We start from the raw sequence: 19590 nt of genomic DNA on the forward strand, positions 1-19590 counted from the left end.
CCCTCTAACCTTCATAAGGGCTGCACATCAACCTTAAATTCAATAAGTTAAATGACTACATTTAGTCAGGCACCCATCTGTAATAACATACAAGCAGGCATTTTAAACAAGTGGAACAAATTTGGCAATAAAGCATGAGGGAGCAGAGGGATGTCTGTGGCGTTAAGGACCATCTAGGGAAGTCGTGATCACTATAGTAACCTCAAGGTTGTTCACTATAAGCAAACCACATGACCATCCACCTAAAAAAAGGACACGCTCAATTTTTGTGGCATAATGTATTCTTTAATGCTGAGGGGCACATGTATTAAGCTTGGAGAAGTGATAAGTAGAAGGTGATAACGCACAAGCCAATACAATCTGCCCCTGAAGTTTGTAAAGGAGCATTAGTCCATGGTACCACTGTAGTGATTAATGGAAAATAATTAAAATACTCTTTGATTTGAATGATACCCATAAATAATCAGGAGTACATATGCTGTAATCGAATTATAAAGAAACGATTTGTTCACGCCGTTTATATTAAGTGAAACGTGCATTTATAAACATGCTCAATTTTACATATAAATACATAGCTAAAGCACCCATAAGAAAAAATGTGGGTGTAGAGAGAGACAGTTCCGCTCAATCAGCTTCTGCCATTTTACAAAGTGTGTTGGTTGGTACGCTATTACTCTCCTCCAGGCTTTGATAAGTTTCCTCCTCAGTCTCTTGCCCGCTAATTCTCCATTCTTCTACTCAAGGTCTTCAGGCATCACAACTGGGTGAAATTTGACCTCGTAGAGTTTTTCATTCTCCTGCGAGTGGAGATCACTAAAGGAAATGGTTCTCATGTTTGCGGGAAGTTGGGCAAACTCCTCCTCGTTCACATCAAAGTCTTTCATCTTGTTCTGTAAAAGCCACCAGTGTCCAAAGAATCCAATGTCCAGGACCCGGTGTGGAAAGTCAGACCAGCGTGACTGCAGGTGTGAGCACTGGCTCGCGTAGAGATCGCATTCCGGGTCATAGGGCGCCTCATACACCAGCGAAAAGAGCAGGAGGTTGACATAGCGCAGACGCCCCCCATTCCTCAGCTCGATCAGCCGCTGCACGTGCTGGTCGGACTTTCCACTCCGCGTCCAGGGGGAGAGCAGGAGGAGAGACGCTGAAGCTTCCAGCAGACAGCACTGGAAGGAGTCCTCGGATGGGGCTGTGGACGAGCACACCCCTACACCAGCCAGCAGGGAAAGGTACGTGGCGGCTTTGCCCGGGCGCTCCTTGGCACCCACTACGATGTCCTTGCACGCCTCGCCATAGTCACGAAGGAGGCTTTTTGTCCAGAAAACTGCAAGGAAAGAGCTCAGAGTTAGCAATGTGTTACTATCAATAGGTGTACTTCTAGGTCATTAACCCCAATCATCTGACCAGATTTTAGCGGGCTAATCCAGTTTTAAACATCAAAATGGGCGGGGCTTACACAAAACTGGATGAAGACTTCTCAGAAAGTGGTCAGATTGGGCTAGGCTTATCCCAAACGCTGACGCAGCCTGTGCTGGTGGGGCCTTGGCTATTCCGGCACCGATTTTCCATCAAGAATGTTGACATGAACCCTGGGGCAGATTTATTAAGCCTGGTGAAGTGATAAAGTGGAAGGTGATAACGCACCAGCCAATCAGCTCCTAACTTCCATGTTACAGGCTGAGTTTGAAAAATGACCGTTATACCATGTTCAGACTGACAATGGCGGGGTTGCACACGGGACTCGTGCACGAGACCTTCCCAGGTGCAATCTACTTGAGACCCCGTTCAGACTGGCGGCCCCGACACGGCAATATGCCGTGACAATGGGGTCACATGCGGGGGCGGTGCTTGGAGATGATCTACAAGCACCGCCAGCTCCAATAGTGTTGAAGTGTCCCGGGTCGCATCGACCCGGGAACACTTAACCCCGTTCACACTTGCGCCTGACGCGGTATTGACCCGGGAATAACCCTTCTTTATTCACGGGTTGAAATACCGGGTCAGACGACCCGGGAATTTGTCAGGACCCCCATTCACACTGCACATAAACCCGGATTAATGCACATTCACGTGCAATAACCCGGATTTTTCAAGGCAGTGTAAACGTGGTATTAGGAGCTCATTGGCTGGGGCTTTATCACCTTCCACTTTATCACTTCACTAGGCTTAATAAATCTGCCCCTCTGTACCTGCGGTTGCTGTGCACCGGGCTGAGGCAACATTCCTGAGAATCAGTGATACCAGTGGGGCATTTTGCTCCAACACCTGCCCCAGGGCCGGGTATCAAGGTGAGGGACTCTCCTGTTCCGGTCACCGCTACCACTCCAGCCTCCACTTACCTATCCTCCAGTTCCTGATCCGCTCCAAGCGGCCCGGCTTCTTCTCTGCCACCGGCGGGGCCGCGACACCAGAGCACGACCTCCGCCACAGCGCCCTCACAGCACTCCGGGCGGCCATCTCTTTGAGCTACCGAGGCAACTTCCGCCCTCGTCTCTGCCCTTAGTTGTGCGACTCCAGTATCCTTCCGCAAGAAACGGTAGACCGACCGTCAGGTTCCGCAGGTGTTTTTTTTTATTTTTATAGGTAAAACATACATTTCCCACTAGATTATAATAATTGGGTACAAGCAACAGTATATTTATAGTAATCGCGGTTAGGAAACGTTGGTACGGCCCAGGCTGTGGTGACGAGCCCCCCTACAGGAGGAGAACAGTTGGTACGGCCCAGCTGTCAGTTGATGTGGTGACACGACGCTGCGTCATGGAGGCAGCAGCAGAGTAGCCGCGGGCGCGGTCACATGACCAGGCTGCTGTGGCTGTGCTGCTGCTGACATGGCGGCCGCCGACCAGCTCCAGTTCCAAGGTACGAAGCGGCTCCCGGCAGCGCTACACACACTGCGGTACCTGCAGGGACATATCTCTCCAGTGACACCGCCTCACGCTGCTGCACACAGCGCGGTATAGCCGCTCGCCAGACTGCCCTCACTGTAATGGTGACGTGTACGCAGCGTGCTGACAGTACATAGGCCCTCATTCCGAGTTGTTCGCTCGCAAGGCGATTTTAGCAGAGTTACACACGCTAAGCCGCCGCCTACTGGGAGTGAATCTTAGCTTCTTAAATTTGCGAACGATGTATTCGCAATATTGCGATTACAAACTACTTAGCAGTTTCAGAGTAGCTTCAGACTTACTCGGCATCTGCGATCAGTTCACTGCTTGTCGTTCCTGGTTTGACGTCATAAACACACCCAGCGTTCGCCCAGACACTCCTCCGTTTCTCCAGCCACTCCCGCGTTTTTTCCGGAAACGGTAGCGTTTTTATCCACACGCCCATAAAACGCCGTGTTTCCGCCCAGTAACACCCATTTCCTGTCAATCACACTACGATCGCCGGAGCGAAGAAAAAGCCGTGAGTAAAAAAACTATCTTCATAGCAAAATTACTTGGCGCAGTCGCAGTGCGAACATTGCGCATGCGTACTAAGCAGAAAAACGCTGCGATGCGAAGAAAATTACAGAGCGAACGACTCGGAATGAGGGCCATAGAACGGGTACAGTACCGCTCTGTAGTGGGCCATGTATATGAGTGTAACATAGCTTCTATATACCCTCCTCCTGCACTGTATGACATCCCTGCACCTTATCCCTGGCTCCTCTGACTTGTATCCACACACCATTTGCACAGCTATACGCTGTCACAGAGGCATATTTACTAAGCCTTGGAAAGAACTAATAGTGATGGGAGTTAAACTACCAACCGATCAGTATCTGTCATTTTTCAAACATGGGGTTATTCAGAGATAAGCACAGCCACTGCGTTCGCATGCAGCGCCCACGTTCATCGGGTCTGCACACGCGCACTTGATGCAGCTGCAAGGTAATTGACATTGGTGGGTGTGGTCCGAACAATGCAGGCGTGTCTGGACTGTTTTCTTGGCGGCTGTGTGACGTCACACACAGCCGCTCCGACCAAAAAAATGGTGCCGAACTGCCTACCAGAGTAGCCAGGCTGCGCAGGCCGGTGTTGATCTCAAATTGACGCGTTTGCAATTAAATTGCGAACACATCATGGAGCGGCACCACGCATATGTTGGGCGACCCCCAGCATGTAAGTAGTTTGACACAGATCTTGCTTTGGAAGCGAGATCTGCATCCATCTCTGAATTAACACCACAGCCTGTAACATGAGGCCGGTTGGCACTTTCTCTGTCCAAGGCTTAGTACATAGGGGGTCATTCTGAGTTGATCGCACGCTGCTGATTTTCGCTACGCTGCGATCAGGTCTCTACTGTGCATGCGTATGCACCACAATGCGCACGCGCGTCGTACGGGTACAATGTGGATAGTTATCGAGCTATGGATTTAACAAAGAATTCATACGCACAGCCGATCGCAAGACGATTGACAGAAAGCGGGCGTTTATGGGTGGTAACTGACCGTTTTCTGGGAGTGGTAGGGAAAACGCAGGCGTGTCCGGGCTTTTGGAGGGCGGGTGTGTGACGTCAATTCCGGCACCAAAAAGACTGAAGTGATGTCAACGGCTGAGTAAGTTCAGACCTACTCTGAAACTGCACAAAATGTTTTCTCTATCGTCCTAGTGGATGCTGGGGTTCCTGAAAGGACCATGGGGAATAGCGGCTCCGCAGGAGACAGGGCACAAAAAGTAAAGCTTTAGGATCAGGTGGTGTGCACTGGCTCCTCCCCCTATGACCCTCCTCCAAGCCAGTTAGATTTTTGTGCCCGGCCGAGAAGGGTGCAATCTAGGTGGCTCTCCTAAAGAGCTGCTTAGGAAAGTTTAGCTTAGGTTTTTTATTTTACAGTGAGTCCTGCTGGCAACAGGATCACTGCAACGAGGGACTTAGGGGAGAAGAAGTGAACTCACCTGCGTGCAGGATGGATTGGCTTCTTGGCTACTGGACATCAGCTCCAGAGGGACGATCACAGGTACAGCCTGGATGGTCACCGGAGCCTTGCCGCCGGCCCCCTTGCAGATGCTGAAGTAAGAAGAGGTCCAGAATCGGCGGCAGAAGACTCCTCAGTCTTCTAAAGGTAGCGCACAGCACTGCAGCTGTGCGCCATTTTCCTCTCAGCACACTTCACACGGCAGTCACTGAGGGTGCAGGGCGCTGGGAGGGGGGCGCCCTGGGAGGCAAATGAATACCTATTTTGGCTAAAAATACCTCACATATAGCCTCCGGAGGCTATATGGAGATATTTAACCCCTGCCAGAATCCGTTAAGAGCGGGAGACGAGGCCGCCGAAAAAGGGGCGGGGCCTATCTCCTCAGCACACAGCGCCATTTTCCCTCACAGAAAGGCTGGAGGGAAGGCTCCCAGGCTCTCCCCTGCACTGCACTACAGAAACAGGGTTAAAACAGAGAGGGGGGGCACTAATTTGGCGATATGCTTATATATATATTAAGATGCTATAAGGGAAAACACTTATATAAGGTTGTCCCTATATAATTATAGCGTTTTTGGTGTGTGCTGGCAAACTCTCCCTCTGTCTCTCCAAAGGGCTAGTGGGTCCTGTCCTCTATCAGAGCATTCCCTGTGTGTGTGCTGTGTGTCGGTACGTGTGTGTCGACAGGTAGGAGGACGATGTTGGTGAGGAGGCGGAGCAATTGCCTGTAATGGTGATGTCACTCTCTAGGGAGTCGACACCGGAATGGATGGCTTATTTAGGAAATTACGTGATAATGTCAACACGCTGCAAAGTCGGTTGACGACATGAGACGGCCGACAAACAATTAGTACGGTCCAGACGTCTCAAAAACACCGTCAAGGGTTTTAAAACGCCCGTTTACTTTAGTCGGTCGACACAGACACAGACAGGGACACTGAATCCAGTGTCGACGGTGAATAAACAAACGTATTCCTTATTAGGGCCACACGTTAAAGGCAATGAAGGAGGTGTTACGTATTTCTGATACTACAAGTACCACAAAAGAGGGTATTATGTGGGATGTGAAAAAACTACCATAGTTTTTCCTGAATCAGATAAATTAAATAAAGTGTGTGATGATGCGTGGGTTCCCCCCGATAGAAAATTATGGGCGGTATAACCTTTCCCGCCAGAAGTTAGGGCGCGTTGGGAAACACCCCTTAAGGTGGATAAGGCGCTCACACGCTTATCAAAACAAGTGGCGGTACCGTCTATAGATAGGGCCGTCCTCAAGGACCAGCTGACAAGGCTGGAAAATATAATAAAAAGTATATACACACATACTGGTGTTATACTGCGGCCAGCGATCGCCTCAGCCTGGATGTGCAGAGCTAGGGTGGCTTGGTCGGATTCCCTGACTAAAAATATTGATACCCTTGACAGGGACAGTATTTTATTGACTATAGAGCATTTCTATATATGCGAGATGCACAGAGGGATATTTGCACTCTGGCATCATGAATAAACGCGATGTCCATAACTGCCAGAAGATGTTATGGACACGACAGTGGTCAGGTGATGCAGATTCCAAACGGCACAGTATGGCCGTATAAAGGAAGAGGACTTGTTTGGGGTCGGTCCATCGGACCTGGTGGTCACGGCAACTGCTGGAAAATCCACCGTTTTTTACCCTAAGTCACATCTCTGCAGAAAAAGACACCGTCTTTTCAGCCTCAGTCCTCTCGTCCCTATAAGATCATATCTGCCCAGGGATAGAGGAAAGGGAAGAAGACTGCAGCAGGCAGCCCATTCCCAGGAACAGAAGCGTTCCACCGCGTCTGACAAGTTCTCAGCATGGCGCTGAGACCGTACAGGACCCCTGGATCCTACAAGTAGTATCCCGGGGGTACAGATGGGAATGTCGAGACGTTTCCCCTTCGCAGGCTCCTGAAGTCTGCTTTACCAAGTCTCCCTCCGACAAGGAGGTAGTATGGGAAAAAATTCACAAGCTGTATTCCCAGCAGGTGATAATTAAATTACCCCTCCTACTACAGAAAAGGGGTATTATTCCACACTATATTGTGGTACTGAAGCCAGAAGGCTAGGTGAGACTTATTCTAAAAATTTTTTTTTGAACACTTACAAAGGTTCAAATTAAGATGAAGTCACTCAGAGCAGTGATAACGAACCAGGAAGAAGGGGACTATATAGTGTCCCGGGACATCAGGGATGCTTACCTCTATGTCCCAAATTTGCCCTTCTCACTAAGGGTACCTCAGGTTCGTGGTGCAGAACTGTCACTATCAGTTTCAGACGCTGCCGTTTGGATTGTCCACGGCACCCCGGGGTCTTTACCAAGGTAATGGCCGAATTGATGATTCTTCTTCGAAGAAAAGGCGTCTTAATTATCCCTTACTTAGACGATCTCCTGATAGGGGCATAGTCCAGGGAACAGTTGGAGGTCGGAGTAGCACTATCTCGGATACTGCTACAATCAGCACGGGTGGATTCTAAATATTCCAAAATCGCAGCTGATCCCGACGACACGTCTGCTGTGCCTAGGGATGATTCTGGACACAGTCCAGAAAAAGGTGTTTCTCCCGGAAGAGAAAGCCAGGGAGTTATCCGAGCAAGTCAGGAACCTCCTAAAAACAGTGCATCATTGCACAAGGGTCCTGGTAAAAATGGTGGCTTCCTACGAAGCAATTCCATTCGGCAGATTTCACGTAAGAACTTTTCAGTGGGATCTGCTGGACAAATGGTCCGGATCGCATCTTCAGATGCATCAGCGGATAACCCAATATCCAAGGACAAGGGTGTCTCTCCTGTGGTGGTTATAGAGTGCTCATCTTCTAGAGGGCCGCAGATTCGGCATTCAGGATTGGATGCTGGTAACCACGGAGCCCAGCCTGAGAGGCTGGGGAGCAGTCACACAAGGGAAAAATTTCCAGGGAGTGTGATCAAGTATGGAGACTTTTCTCCACATAAATATACTGGAGCTAAGGGTAAATTTATAATGCTCTAAGCTTAGCAAGACCTCTGCTTCAAGGTCAGCCGGTATTGATCCAGTGGGAAAAACATCACGGCAGTCGCCCACGTAAACAGACAGGGCGACACAAGAAGCAGGAGGGCAATGGCAGAAACTGCAAGGATTTTTCGCTGGGCGGAAAATCATGTGATAACACTGTCAGCAGTTTTTCATCCCGGGAATGGAAACTGGGAAGCAGACTTCCTCAGCACGACCTCCACCCGGGAGAGTGGAAACTTCATTGAGAAGTTTTTTCCACATGATTGTAAACCGTTGGGAAATACCAAAGGTGGACATGATGGCGTCCCGTCTGAACAAAAAACGGGACAGGTATTGCGCCAGGTCAAGAGACCCTCAGGCAATAGATGTGGACGTTCTGGTAACACCGTGGGTGTACCAGTCGGTGTATGTGTTCCCTCCTCTGCTTCTCATACCTAAGGTGCTGAGAATTATAAGACGTAGAGGAGTAAGAACTATACTCATGGCTCCGGATTGGCCAAGAAGGACTTGGTACCCGGAACTTCAAGAGATGCTTACAGAGGTCTTATGGCCTCTGCCGCTAAGAAGGGACTTGCTTCAGCAAGTACCATGTCTGTTCCAAGACTTACCGCAGCTGCGTTTGTCGGCATGGCGATGGAAAGCCGGATCCTAAGGGAAAAAAGGCATTCCGGAAGAGGTCATTCCTACCCTGGTCAAAGCCAGAAAGGAGGTGACCGCACAACATTATCACCACGTGTGGCGAAAATATGTTGCGTGGTGTGAGGCCAGGAAGGCCCCACAAAGAAATTTCAACTCGGTCGTTTCCTGCATTTCCTGCAAACAGGAGTGTCTATGGGCCTCAAATTGGGGTCCATTAAGGTTCAAATTCGGCCCTGTAAATTTTCTTCCAGAAAGAATTGGCTTCAGTTCCTGAAGTCCAGAAGTTTGTCAAGGGAGTATTGCATATACAAACCCCTTTTTTGTGCCTCCAGTGGCACTGTGGGATCTCAACGTAGTTCTGGGATTCCTCAAATCACATTGGTTTAAAACCAGTCAAATATGTGGATTTGAAGCATCTCACATAAAAAGTGACCATGCTCTTGGCCCTGGCCTGGACCAGGCGAGTGTCAAATTGGTGGTTTTTTCTCAAAAAAGCCCATATCTGTTTGTCCATTCGGACAGGGCAGAGCTGCGGACTCGTCCCCAGTTCTCTCCCTAAGGTGGTGTCAGTGTTTCACCTGAACCAGCTTATTGTGGTGCCTTGCACCTACTAGGGACTTGGAGGACTCCAAGTTGCTAGAAGTTGTCAGGGCCCTGAAAATATGTTCCAGGACAGCTGGAGTCAGAAAATCTGACTCGCTGTTTATACTGTATGCACCCAACAAGTTGGGTGCGCCTGCTTCTAAGCAGTCGATTGCTCGTTGGATTTGTAACACAATTCAACTTGCACATTCTGAGGCAGGCCTGCCACAGTCTAAATCGGTTAAGGCCCATTCCACAAGGAAGGTGGGCTCATCTTGGGCGGCTGCCCGAGAGGTCTCGGCATTACAACTCTGCCGAGCAGCTACGTGGTCAGGGGAGAACACGTTTGTAAAATTCTACAAATTTGATATCCTGGCAAAAGAGGACCTGGAGTTCTCTCATTCGGTGCTGCAGAGTCATCCGCACTCTCCCGCCCGTTTGGGAGCTTTGGTATAATCCCCATGGTCCTTTCAGGAACCCCAGCATCCACTAGGACGATAGAGAAAATAAGAATTTACTTACCGATAATTCTATTTCTCGGAGTCCGTAGTGGATGCTGGGCGCCCATCCCAAGTGCGGATTATCTGCAATACTTGTACATAGTTACAAAAATCGGGTTATTATTGTTGTGAGCCATCTTTTCAGAGGCTCCGCTGTTATCATACTGTTAACTGGGTTTAGATCACAAGTTGTACGGTGTGATTGGTGTGGCTGGTATGAGTCTTACCCGGGATTCAAAATTCCTCCCTTATTGTGTACGCTCGTCCGGGCACAGTACCTAACTGGCTTGGAGGAGGGTCATAGGGGGAGGAGCCAGTGCACACCACCTGATCCTAAAGCTTTACTTTTTGTGCCCTGTCTCCTGCGGAGCCGCTATTCCCCATGGTCCTTTCAGGAACCCCAGCATCCACTACGGACTCCGAGAAATAGAATTATCGGTAAGTAAATTCTTATTTTTGCAGAGCTCGGCTGCACAGGCATTCGCACCCTTGCAAATGGAAAATACACTCCCCCGTGGGCGGTGACTATGCGTTTGCACGGCTGCTAAAAACAGCTAGCGTGCGATCAACTCAGAATGACCCCCATAGACTCTTGTATGAGTTTAATTAAAGAAAAAAATAAAAGGTTGATATTCGACATTAAGGGCAATGTGGACCATTTTGCTGAGGGGCAGTGGAGAGTTCGGCATTCCCATCTTTGACTCGCGATGACGTAAAGTATGCGACTGGCTTGGTTGGTTCATTGTGCGGCGCGTTGGTGGTAGGACTATAGGCCCCCATCAACTAGTGAGACTTATCTGTACTGAAAGTCTGATCTGATTTACCCACCAAACTTCCCGGCAGCTTCCCTGAAGTCCTGTGATTACGATTTGCAACTTGAGTGTTTTTTTTATTTTTTTAACATCTGATATATCGCATCCGATTGTGTACAAAGGTACTCTGATGTGCACCTTTTCCTCCGATTGCGATAAATAATCATGGTAGCCATGGCAATCTGAGGGGCATGGGAATGCGCCTCGGATCGGAGTCAGAGGAAAATGACATACGATATGACACTTTTCATCCGATCCATCAATCCGAAAGCTCTGAATCGAATGAAAAGTGGCCTTATCGCACTAGTGGATGGGGTCCTTGAGATGGATGAAGTCCAGCTTCCACCAGCGAAATGCGTCAGTCCAAATGCAGAACTATACTATAGAGCAGTGGTTCCCAAATCTTATTGACCCTATAGTATCGGCATTTCCCTGATGTCCTAAGTGGATGCTGGGACTCCGTAAGGACCATGGGGAATAGCGGCTCCGCAGGAGACTGGGCACAACTAAAGAAAGCTTTAGGACTACCTGGTGTGCACTGGCTCCTCCCTCTATGACCCTCCTCCAGACCTCAGTTAGAATTTTGTGCCCGGCTGAGCTGGATGCACACTAGGGGCTCTCCTGAGCTCTTAGAAAAAGAAAGTTTATTTTAGGTTTTTTATTTTCAGTGAGATCTGCTGGCAACAGACTCACTGCTACGAGGGACTAAGGGGAGAAGAAGCGAACCTACCTGCTTGCAGCTAGCTTGGGCATCTTAGGCTACTGGACACCATTAGCTCCAGAGGGATCGAACACAGGGCCCGACCTCGATCGTCCGTTCCCGTAGCCGCGCCGCTGTCCCCCTTACAGAGCCAGAAGCAAAAAGAAGGGTCCTGGAAATCGGCGGCAGAAGACTTCGGTCTTCACCAAGGTAGCGCACAGCACTGCAGCTGTGCGCCATTGCTTCCCATGCACACCTCACACTCCGGTCACTGATGGGTGCAGGGCGCTGGGGGGGGGGGGGGCGCCCTGGGCTGCAATATTAAGTACCTTGGCTGGCAAATAACACATAATATAGTCATAGAGACTATATATGTGTAAAATACCCCTGCCAGATATACATAGAAAAAAGCGGAAGAAGTCCGCCGAAAAAGGGGCGGGGCTATCTCCCTCAGCACACTGGCGCCATTTTCCCTCACAGCTCCGCTGGAAGGATCGCTCCCAGGCTCTCCCCTGCAGTTTTCAGACTACATTGGGTAAAAAAGAGAGGGGGGGCACTAAATTTAGGCGCAATATTGTGTATACAAGCAGCTATTGGGGAAAAATCACTCAGTTATAGTGTTAATCCATGTGTTATATAGCGCTGTTGGTGTGTGCTGGCATACTCCCTCTCTGTCTCCCCAAAGGGCTTTGTGGGGTCCTGTCCTCAGTCAGAGCATTCCCTGTGTGTGTGTGCGGTGTGTCGGTACGGCTGTGTCGACATGTTTGATGAAGAGGCTTATGTGGAGGCGGAGCAGGTGCCGATAAATGTGATGTCACCCCCTGCGGGGCCGACACCTGAGTGGATGGACTTGTGGAAGGAATTACGTGAAAGTGTCAACTCCTTACATTAAAGGTTTGACGATATAGCAGATGTGGGACAGCGGTCTTCTCAGCTTGTGCCTGCCCAGCTGTCTCAAAAGCCATCAGGGGCTCTAAAACGCCCGCTCCCTCAGATGGTGGACACAGATGTCGACACGGATACTGAATCCAGTGTCGACGACGATGAGACTAATGTACATTCCAATAGGGCCACACGTTACATGATTGAGGCAATGAAAAATGTGTTGCACATTTCTGATATTACCCCAGCAACCACAAAAAAGGGTATTATGTTTGGGGAGAAAAAACTACCAGTGGTTTTTCCCCCATCTGAGGAATTAAATGAAGTGTGTGAAGAAGCTTGGGCTTCCCCCGATAAAAAACTGGTAATTTCTAAAAGGTTACTAATGGCGTACCCTTTCCCGCCAGAGGATAGGTCACGTTGGGAAACATCCCCTAGGGTGGATAAAGCGCTCACACGTCTGTCAAAGAAGGTGGCACTACTGTCTCCGGACACGGCCGCCCTAAAGGAGCCTGCGGATAGGAAGCAGGAGGCTATCCTGAAGTCTGTATATACACACTCAGGCATTATACTGAGACCAGCTATTGCTTCAGCATGGATGTGCAGTGCTGCAGCTGTGTGGTCAGATTCCCTGTCAGAAAATATTGATACCCTAGACAGGGACACTATATTGCTAACCATAGAGCATATAAAAGACGCAGTCTTATACATGAGAGATGCACAGAGGGATATTTGCCGGCTGGCATCTAAAATAAGTGCAATGTCCATTTCTGCCAGGAGAGGGTTATGGACTCGGCAGTGGACGGGTGATGCAGATTCTAAAAGGCACATGGAAGTTTTGCCTTATAAGGGTGAGGAGTTGTTTGGGGATGGTCTCTCGGACCTCGTTTCCACAGCGACAGCTGGGAAGTCAGCATTTTTACCCCATGTTCCCTCACAGCCAAAGAAAGCACCGTATTATCAGGTACAGTCCTTTCGGCCCCAGAAAGGCAAGCGGGTTAGAGGCGCGTCCTTTCTGCCCAGAGGCAGAGGTAGAGGGAAAAAGCTGCAGCATACAGCCAGTTCCCAGGAACAAAAGTCCTCCCCCGCTTCCTCTAAGTCCACCGCATGACGTTGGGGCTCCACAGGCGGAGCCAGGTACGGTGGGGGCCCGTCTCAAGAACTTCAGCAATCAGTGGGCTCGCTCACGGGTGGATCCCTGGATTCTTCAAGTGGTATCTCAGGGGTACAAGCTGGAATTCGAGACGTCTCCCCCTCGCAGTTTCCTCAAGTCTGCCTTGCCAACAACTCCCTCAGACAGGGAGGCAATGTTGGAGGCAATTCACAAACTGTATTCCCAGCAGGTGATAGTCAAGGTGACCCTCCTTCAACAAGGACGGGGTTACTATTCCACAATGTTTGTGGTACCGAAACCGGACGGTTCGGTGAGACCCATTCTAAATTTGAAATCCTTGAACACTTATATAAAAAAATTCAAGTTCAAGATGGAATCGCTCAGGGCGGTTATTTCAAGCCTGGACGACGGGGATTACATGGTATCACTGGACATCAAGGATGCTTACCTGCATGTCCCCATTTACCATCCTCACCAGGAGTACCTCAGATTTGTGGTACAGGATTGTCATTACCAATTCCAGACGTTGCCGTTTGGTCTGTCCACGGCTCCGAGGGTATTTACCAAGGTAATGGCCGAAATGATGATACTCCTTCGAAAAAAGGGAGTTTTAATTATCCCGTACTTGGACGATCTCCTGATAAAGGCGAGGTCCAGGGAGCAGTTGTTGGTCGGGATAGCACTATCTCGGGAGGTGCTACAACAGCACGGTTGGATTTTAAATATTCCAAAGTCACAGCTGGTCCCTACGACACGTCTACTGTTCCTGGGGATGGTTCTGGACACAGAACAGAGAAAAGTGTTTCTCCCGGAGGAGAAAGTCAGGGAGCTGTCATCTCTAGTCAGAGGCCTCCTGAAACCAAAACAGGTGTCGGTGCATTACTGCACGCGAGTCCTGGGAAAAATGGTAGCTTCATACGAAGCAATTCCATTCGGCAGGTTCCATGCAAGGACTTTTCAGTGGGACCTGTTGGACAAGTGGTCCGGATCGCATCTTCAGATGCATCGGCTGATAACCCTGTCTCCAAGGACCAGGGTGTCTCTGCTGTGGTGGCTGCAGAGTCCTCATCTTCAAGAGGGCCGCAGAGTCGGCATACAGGACTGGGTCCTGGTGACCACGGATGCCAGCCTTCGAGGCTGGGGGGCAGTCACACAGGGAAGAAACTTCCAAGGACTATGGTCAAGTCAGGAGACTTCCCTACACATAAATATTCTGGAACTGAGGGCCATTTACAATGCCCTAAGTCAGGCAAGACCCCTGCTTCAAAACCAACCGGTACTGATCCAGTCAGACAACATCACGGCAGTCGCCCATGTAAACCGACAGGGCGGCACAAGAAGCAGGATGGCGATGGCAGAAGCCACAAGGATTCTCCGTTGGGCGGAAAATCACGTGTTAGCACTGTCAGCAGTGTTCATTCCGGGAGTGGACAACTGGGAAGCAGAGTTCCTCAGCAGGCACGACCTCCACCCGGGAGAGTGGGGACTTCATCCAGAAGTCTTCCAACTGATTGTAAACCGTTGGGAACGGCCACAGGTGGACATGATGGCGTCCCGCCTAAACAAAAAGCTAGAAAGATATTGCGCCAGGTCGAGAGACCCTCAGGCAATAGCTGTGGACGCTCTAGTGACACCGTGGGTGTACCAGTCGGTTTATGTGTTCCCTCCTCTTCCTCTCATACCCAAGGTACTGAGGATAATAAGGAAAAGAGGAGTAAGAACTTTATTCATTGTTCCGGATTGGCCAAGAAGAGCTTGGTACCCGGAACTTCAAGAAATGATCTCAGAGGACCCATGGCCTCTGCCGCTCAGACAGGACCTGCTGCAGCAGGGGCCCTGTCTGTTCCAAGACTTACCGCGGCTGCGTTTGATGGCATGGCGGTTGAACGCCGGATCCTGAAGGAAAAGGGCATTCCGGAGGAAGTCATCCCTACGCTGATAAAAGCTAGGAAAGAAGTCACCGCGAACCATTATCACCGCATATGGCGAAAATATGTTGCGTGGTGTGAGGCCAAGAAGGCCCCAATCGAGGAATTTCAGCTGGGCCGATTTCTGCACTTCCTACAGTCAGGGGTGACTATGGGCCTAAAATTGGGTTCCATTAAGGTCCAGATTTCGTCTCTATCGATTTTCCTCCAGAAAGAACTGGCTTCCCTACCTGAAGTTCAGACATTTGTTAAGGGAGTGCTGCATATTCAGCCCCCTTTTGTGCCTCCAGTGGCACCTTGGGATCTCAACGTGGTGTTGGATTTCCTGAAGTCACATTGGTTTGAGCCACTAAAAACCGTGGAATTAAAATATCTCGCGTGGAAAGTGGTCATGCTGTTGGCCTTGGCTTCGGCCAGGCGTGTGTCAGAATTGGCGGCCTTGTCATGTAAAAGCCCTTATCTGATTTTCCATATGGATAGGGCAGAATTGAGAACTCGTCCCCAATTTCTCCCTAAGGTGGTATCAGCCTTTCATTTGAACCAACCTATTGTGGTGCCTGCGGCTACTAAAGACTTGGAGGATTCCAAGTTGTTGGACGTAGTCAGGGCCCTGAAAATGTATGTTTCCAGGACAGCTAGTGTCAGGAAAACTGACTCGCTGTTTATCCTGTATGCACCCAACAAGCTGGGTGCTCCTGCTTCGAAGCAGACTATTGCTCGCTGGATCTGTAGTACGATTCAGCTTGCACATTCTGCGGCTGGACTGCCGCATCCTAGATCAGTAAAAGCCCATTCCACGAGGAAGGTGGGCTCTTCTTGGGCGGCTGCCCGAGGGGTCTCGGCTTTACAACTTTGCCGAGCAGCTACTTGGTCGGGGTCAAACACATTTGCTAAATTCTACAAGTTTGATACCCTGGCTGAGGAGGACCTAGAGTTTGCTCATTCGGTGCTGCAGAGTCATCCGCACTCTCCCGCCCGTTTGGGAGCTTTGGTATAATCCGCATGGTCCTTACGGAGTCCCAGCATCCACTTAGGACGTCAGAGAAAATAAGATTTTACTCACCGGTAAATCTATTTCTCGTAGTCCGTAGTGGATGCTGGGCGCCCATCCCAAGTGCGGATTGTCTGCAATACTTGTATATAGTTATTGTTTAACTAAAGGGTTATTGTTGAGCCATTCGTTGAGAGGCTCAGTTATATTTCATACTGTTAACTGGGTATAGTATCACGAGTTATACGGTGTGATTGGTGTGGCTGGTATGAGTCTTACCCGGGATTCAAAATCCTTCCTTATTGTGTCAGCTCTTCCGGGCACAGTATCCTAACTGAGGTCTGGAGGAGGGTCATAGAGGGAGAAGCCAGTGCACACCAGGTAGTCCTAAAGCTTTCTTTAGTTGTGCCCAGTCTCCTGCGGAGCCGCTATTCCCCATGGTCCTTACGGAGTCCCAGCATCCACTACGGACTACGAGAGATAGATTTACCGGTGAGTAAAATCTTATTTTTTTTTTATTTTTATCATGGCACCTCTAATCCAGATGTTTCTTAAATTATGCTTATCTGTCATCATTGTGTTCAGCTGTATGGCGTTGAACATGGTTGTGCTTCTGTTTGTACATATTTCTCTTTCATCCATCTGGGGGACGCTGCGCCATTACTTGTGGGTTAGAGGTGTGTGGTTGTGGAGTTTGGCACAGAACTATTAAAACCTGACTCCTCCCCCTCTAACCCCTCCCATCTCCTTCCTGTCTAGCCAGTACCTCAGTTTTTGTTTTGTGCCTGTGGAGTACAGACACAGATTTTTTTCTCTGAAGATTTTAGTTAGGTTTTTTTTTCTTATTTTATGATTTGAGTGCCTAGTCCCTGTATACAGGTGACAGGTACTACTAGAGTGGGGTTAGATAGAAGTCCCACTCTATAATCTGCCGCTGGAGGTCACCATACTTCGGTCACTGGGGCTGGATTCCTATTTCTAAGAAGTCGGCAGTGAGAAGGTACAGGATAGACACAATCTGTCTCTGACAGTATTGGTCTATCCTTCCCTATATCTTTCTATATTTTTCATATAGATATATATATATTTGATTTTATTTTTATTACTTGAGTGTCCCCCCTCCATCCCTCCCCCCCCCCCCCCCCCCCAACCTCCCGCACAAGCATTTATTTATTTCTGCTACAGGGGGGTCACCTCTGAGTAGCCCGGGAGAGTGGAGTCACTCCCTGGGGGTTTACTAGATGCTGCCGAACAGAGCCGCTGTAAGTAGCGGCGCGCGGGAGCCACTACCGATCGAGCCGCTGTACATAGCGGCGTGCGGGAGCCACTGCTAGAACAACAGATGCTGTAGGTAACGGCACCCGGGAGCCGCTTCCCGAAGAGACACGCTGTATGTAGCGGTGCGCGGGAGCCGCTACCCGAACACAGAATCTGCAGACTTCCGGTTATAGCGCGCCTATGCTGAGCTACCCGGCGCTTACTTGCTTCAAAGAAGGGATTCCCGCCCTGCACTACCTCACACACTCTGATCCAGCGTCTACAGAGCCGGGCGCCATTTTCTCCAGAGGCAGTACGGGGGACGCGGTGCAGCACACAGCACACAACTTGGAAAATGTTTCAGTACTACTCACCCTGTTTATTCAGGGGGGATCACCTAACAGCAAGTATACTTTGGGGGCATTGTGTTATTCTATACAGAGATCTGTGGTATAGAGGGACCTGGGTTCAATCCTAGTGTCACCTAGAGGATTTCTATTAAAGTTAACAGTATTTGTTTCAATATAAATTACACAGTATGCTTCACAATACTGTCCACTACTCTACTGTGTTTATAGTTCTTTGGTAGTGCATTTGTTTAAAAAAAAAAAAAAAAAAAAAAAGACAGATCTACAAGGGGGAAGACACCCTCGGGGGTTTAAATTGCCTGCGTACAATGTGAACGGACATGTTCTGGTGCATCTGGGGTGGTCCAACAGGGAAGTTCTGCGGACCTGTCTCTGTGGACTCAAAAAATATGGGCACATGTATTACTAATTTAACTCAATCCCTAAACAAGTTTATAAACTCTGCCGGCAGTTTTTCTGATACAACACGGCCACAACCGTTGCCCGCTATAACTTTATGGGGGAGGAGTTGGAGTCATTTCCATGGGAAAATGGGGACGTAGACCCAGAGTGGGACGAAGTTTCGGTCTGGGAAAGTGATTGGTCTAATAGCTCAGGTGTTAGAGTGCTGATAGACACCATCCGTCAGACTATTACTAACAGGGATATTTTAAAGGAGCCCTAACTTAAGCCGGTTTCTCGTTCCCAAGTCCCTCAGAAGTTAAAATTTCTATATTCTTTTACAGAAAACAGCCCCAAAGGTAGACGCTTCCATTTTCCATTTAGCAGGAGCTACGGCTATTCCTTCGGTACAGTCGGTGACATTGAAAGATCCTACAGATAGGACGATGGCAGCAATGCCTAAATCTGTTTTCTTCATCACGATTCTAGCTGGCGCTTGGATCCTCAGGGCCGCGGATGACTGACTAACACAGATCATATCTGGAATGCAGTCTGACGATCCATCAGAAGACATTCAATTAGCAGAACAAATTTCGGCTTACTTATGTGGGTGAGACCTTGATTGATTCTACTACGCGGCGCTCCCGTATTTCTGCCTTGACAGTGTCAGCAAGACGGTCTCTTTGGCTTCGGGTTTGGAATGCCGATTGTGACTCCAAACAGACCTTGGCGGCGGTACCCTTTGAAGGTGAGTTCTCTTTGGGTCGGAATCAAAGAAGATTATTTCAGCTACTACAGAAGGGCAGGAGCCTCTTTCTTCTGGCGGTTCCTCCGAAACCGAATACTACAAGGGATCATTCCTTTCATGTACAGGACAGCGGTAGTTCCATTCCTTTCGTGCTGTCTCCACATATCCATGAAAAGAGTTTCAGAGGTGGAAGTAAACCTTCCGACAGACCTACTGCATGACACCGGAGGGAGCAGTGACGGTTGGGACTCGGTTACTACAGTTCAACGAAGGGTGGCTCCTGTCGAAACCAGATAGGTGGGTGACGAAGGTCATATCCAAAGGATATACGTTAGATCTCGAGGAACCAGTCCCATATCGTGTGTTCTTCTCTTCTCTTCCAAACGGTCCCTCCAGATGTCGAGCTTTTCATCATGCAACAGCCACTCTTCTACGAAATGAAGTAAAATTTTTCTAGTTCCCACTCCGCAGAGAGGTCGGGGATTGTACTCGTGGACAAACTAGACTGTTAGTTTCAACAAAAGCTCAGAATGGACTCCATCCACTCGATTATCATCGCCATGGAACCAGGGGGATATTTGGCTTCATTAGACATAAGACGCCTATCTGCTTGTTCCTATTGATACTCTTCCCTTTGGCTTATCCACGGCTTCTCCGGTATTCACAAAGATCATGGACCATGCGGTGGCAGTGTCAGGAAGTCAACATTACTCTGTATTTGGATGATCTGTTACTCAGGATACCGTCAGAGTTGATTCTTCAACAGAACTTGCGTTTC

General features: G+C 49.2%; 2 protein-coding genes across 2 annotated transcripts in view; one reads left to right on the plus strand and one right to left on the minus strand.

The window, feature by feature from the left end:
• Positions 1 to 263: 263 nt before the first annotated feature.
• TIMM29 (translocase of inner mitochondrial membrane 29) lies at positions 264 to 2726 on the minus strand. The gene is made up of 2 exons (XM_063931290.1): positions 2340 to 2726; positions 264 to 1324 (listed from the first exon to the last, which is right to left on the minus strand). Exons 1-2 carry the CDS (start codon positions 2455 to 2457, stop codon positions 735 to 737), a joined length of 708 nt encoding a protein of 235 aa, XP_063787360.1. The 5' UTR covers positions 2458 to 2726; the 3' UTR covers positions 264 to 734.
• A 22-nt stretch (positions 2727 to 2748) lies between these two features.
• The window catches only part of YIPF2 (Yip1 domain family member 2), a 100692-nt gene continuing 83850 nt past the window's right edge, over positions 2749 to 19590 (plus strand). Inside the window, exon 1 of the mRNA XM_063931289.1 lies at positions 2749 to 2862. Coding sequence (XP_063787359.1) covers positions 2832 to 2862 — 31 coding nt within the window. The 5' untranslated portion in view covers positions 2749 to 2831. The remainder of the gene's footprint in view (positions 2863 to 19590) is intronic.

The sequence above is a fragment of the Pseudophryne corroboree genome, chromosome 6, assembly GCF_028390025.1.
Source record: "Pseudophryne corroboree isolate aPseCor3 chromosome 6, aPseCor3.hap2, whole genome shotgun sequence".
NCBI lineage: Eukaryota > Metazoa > Chordata > Amphibia > Anura > Myobatrachidae > Pseudophryne > Pseudophryne corroboree.

Bases quoted from the DNA above. Each gene is read 5' to 3' on its own strand.
- TIMM29 (XM_063931290.1), bottom strand. From the start codon at position 2,457: ATGGCCGCCCGGAGTGCTGTGAGGGCGCTGTGGCGGAGGTCGTGCTCT. The intron at 1,325-2,339 runs GTAAGTGGAGGC...CTTTCCTTGCAG, and splicing joins GATCAGGAACTGGAGGATAG to TTTTCTGGACAAAAAGCCTC.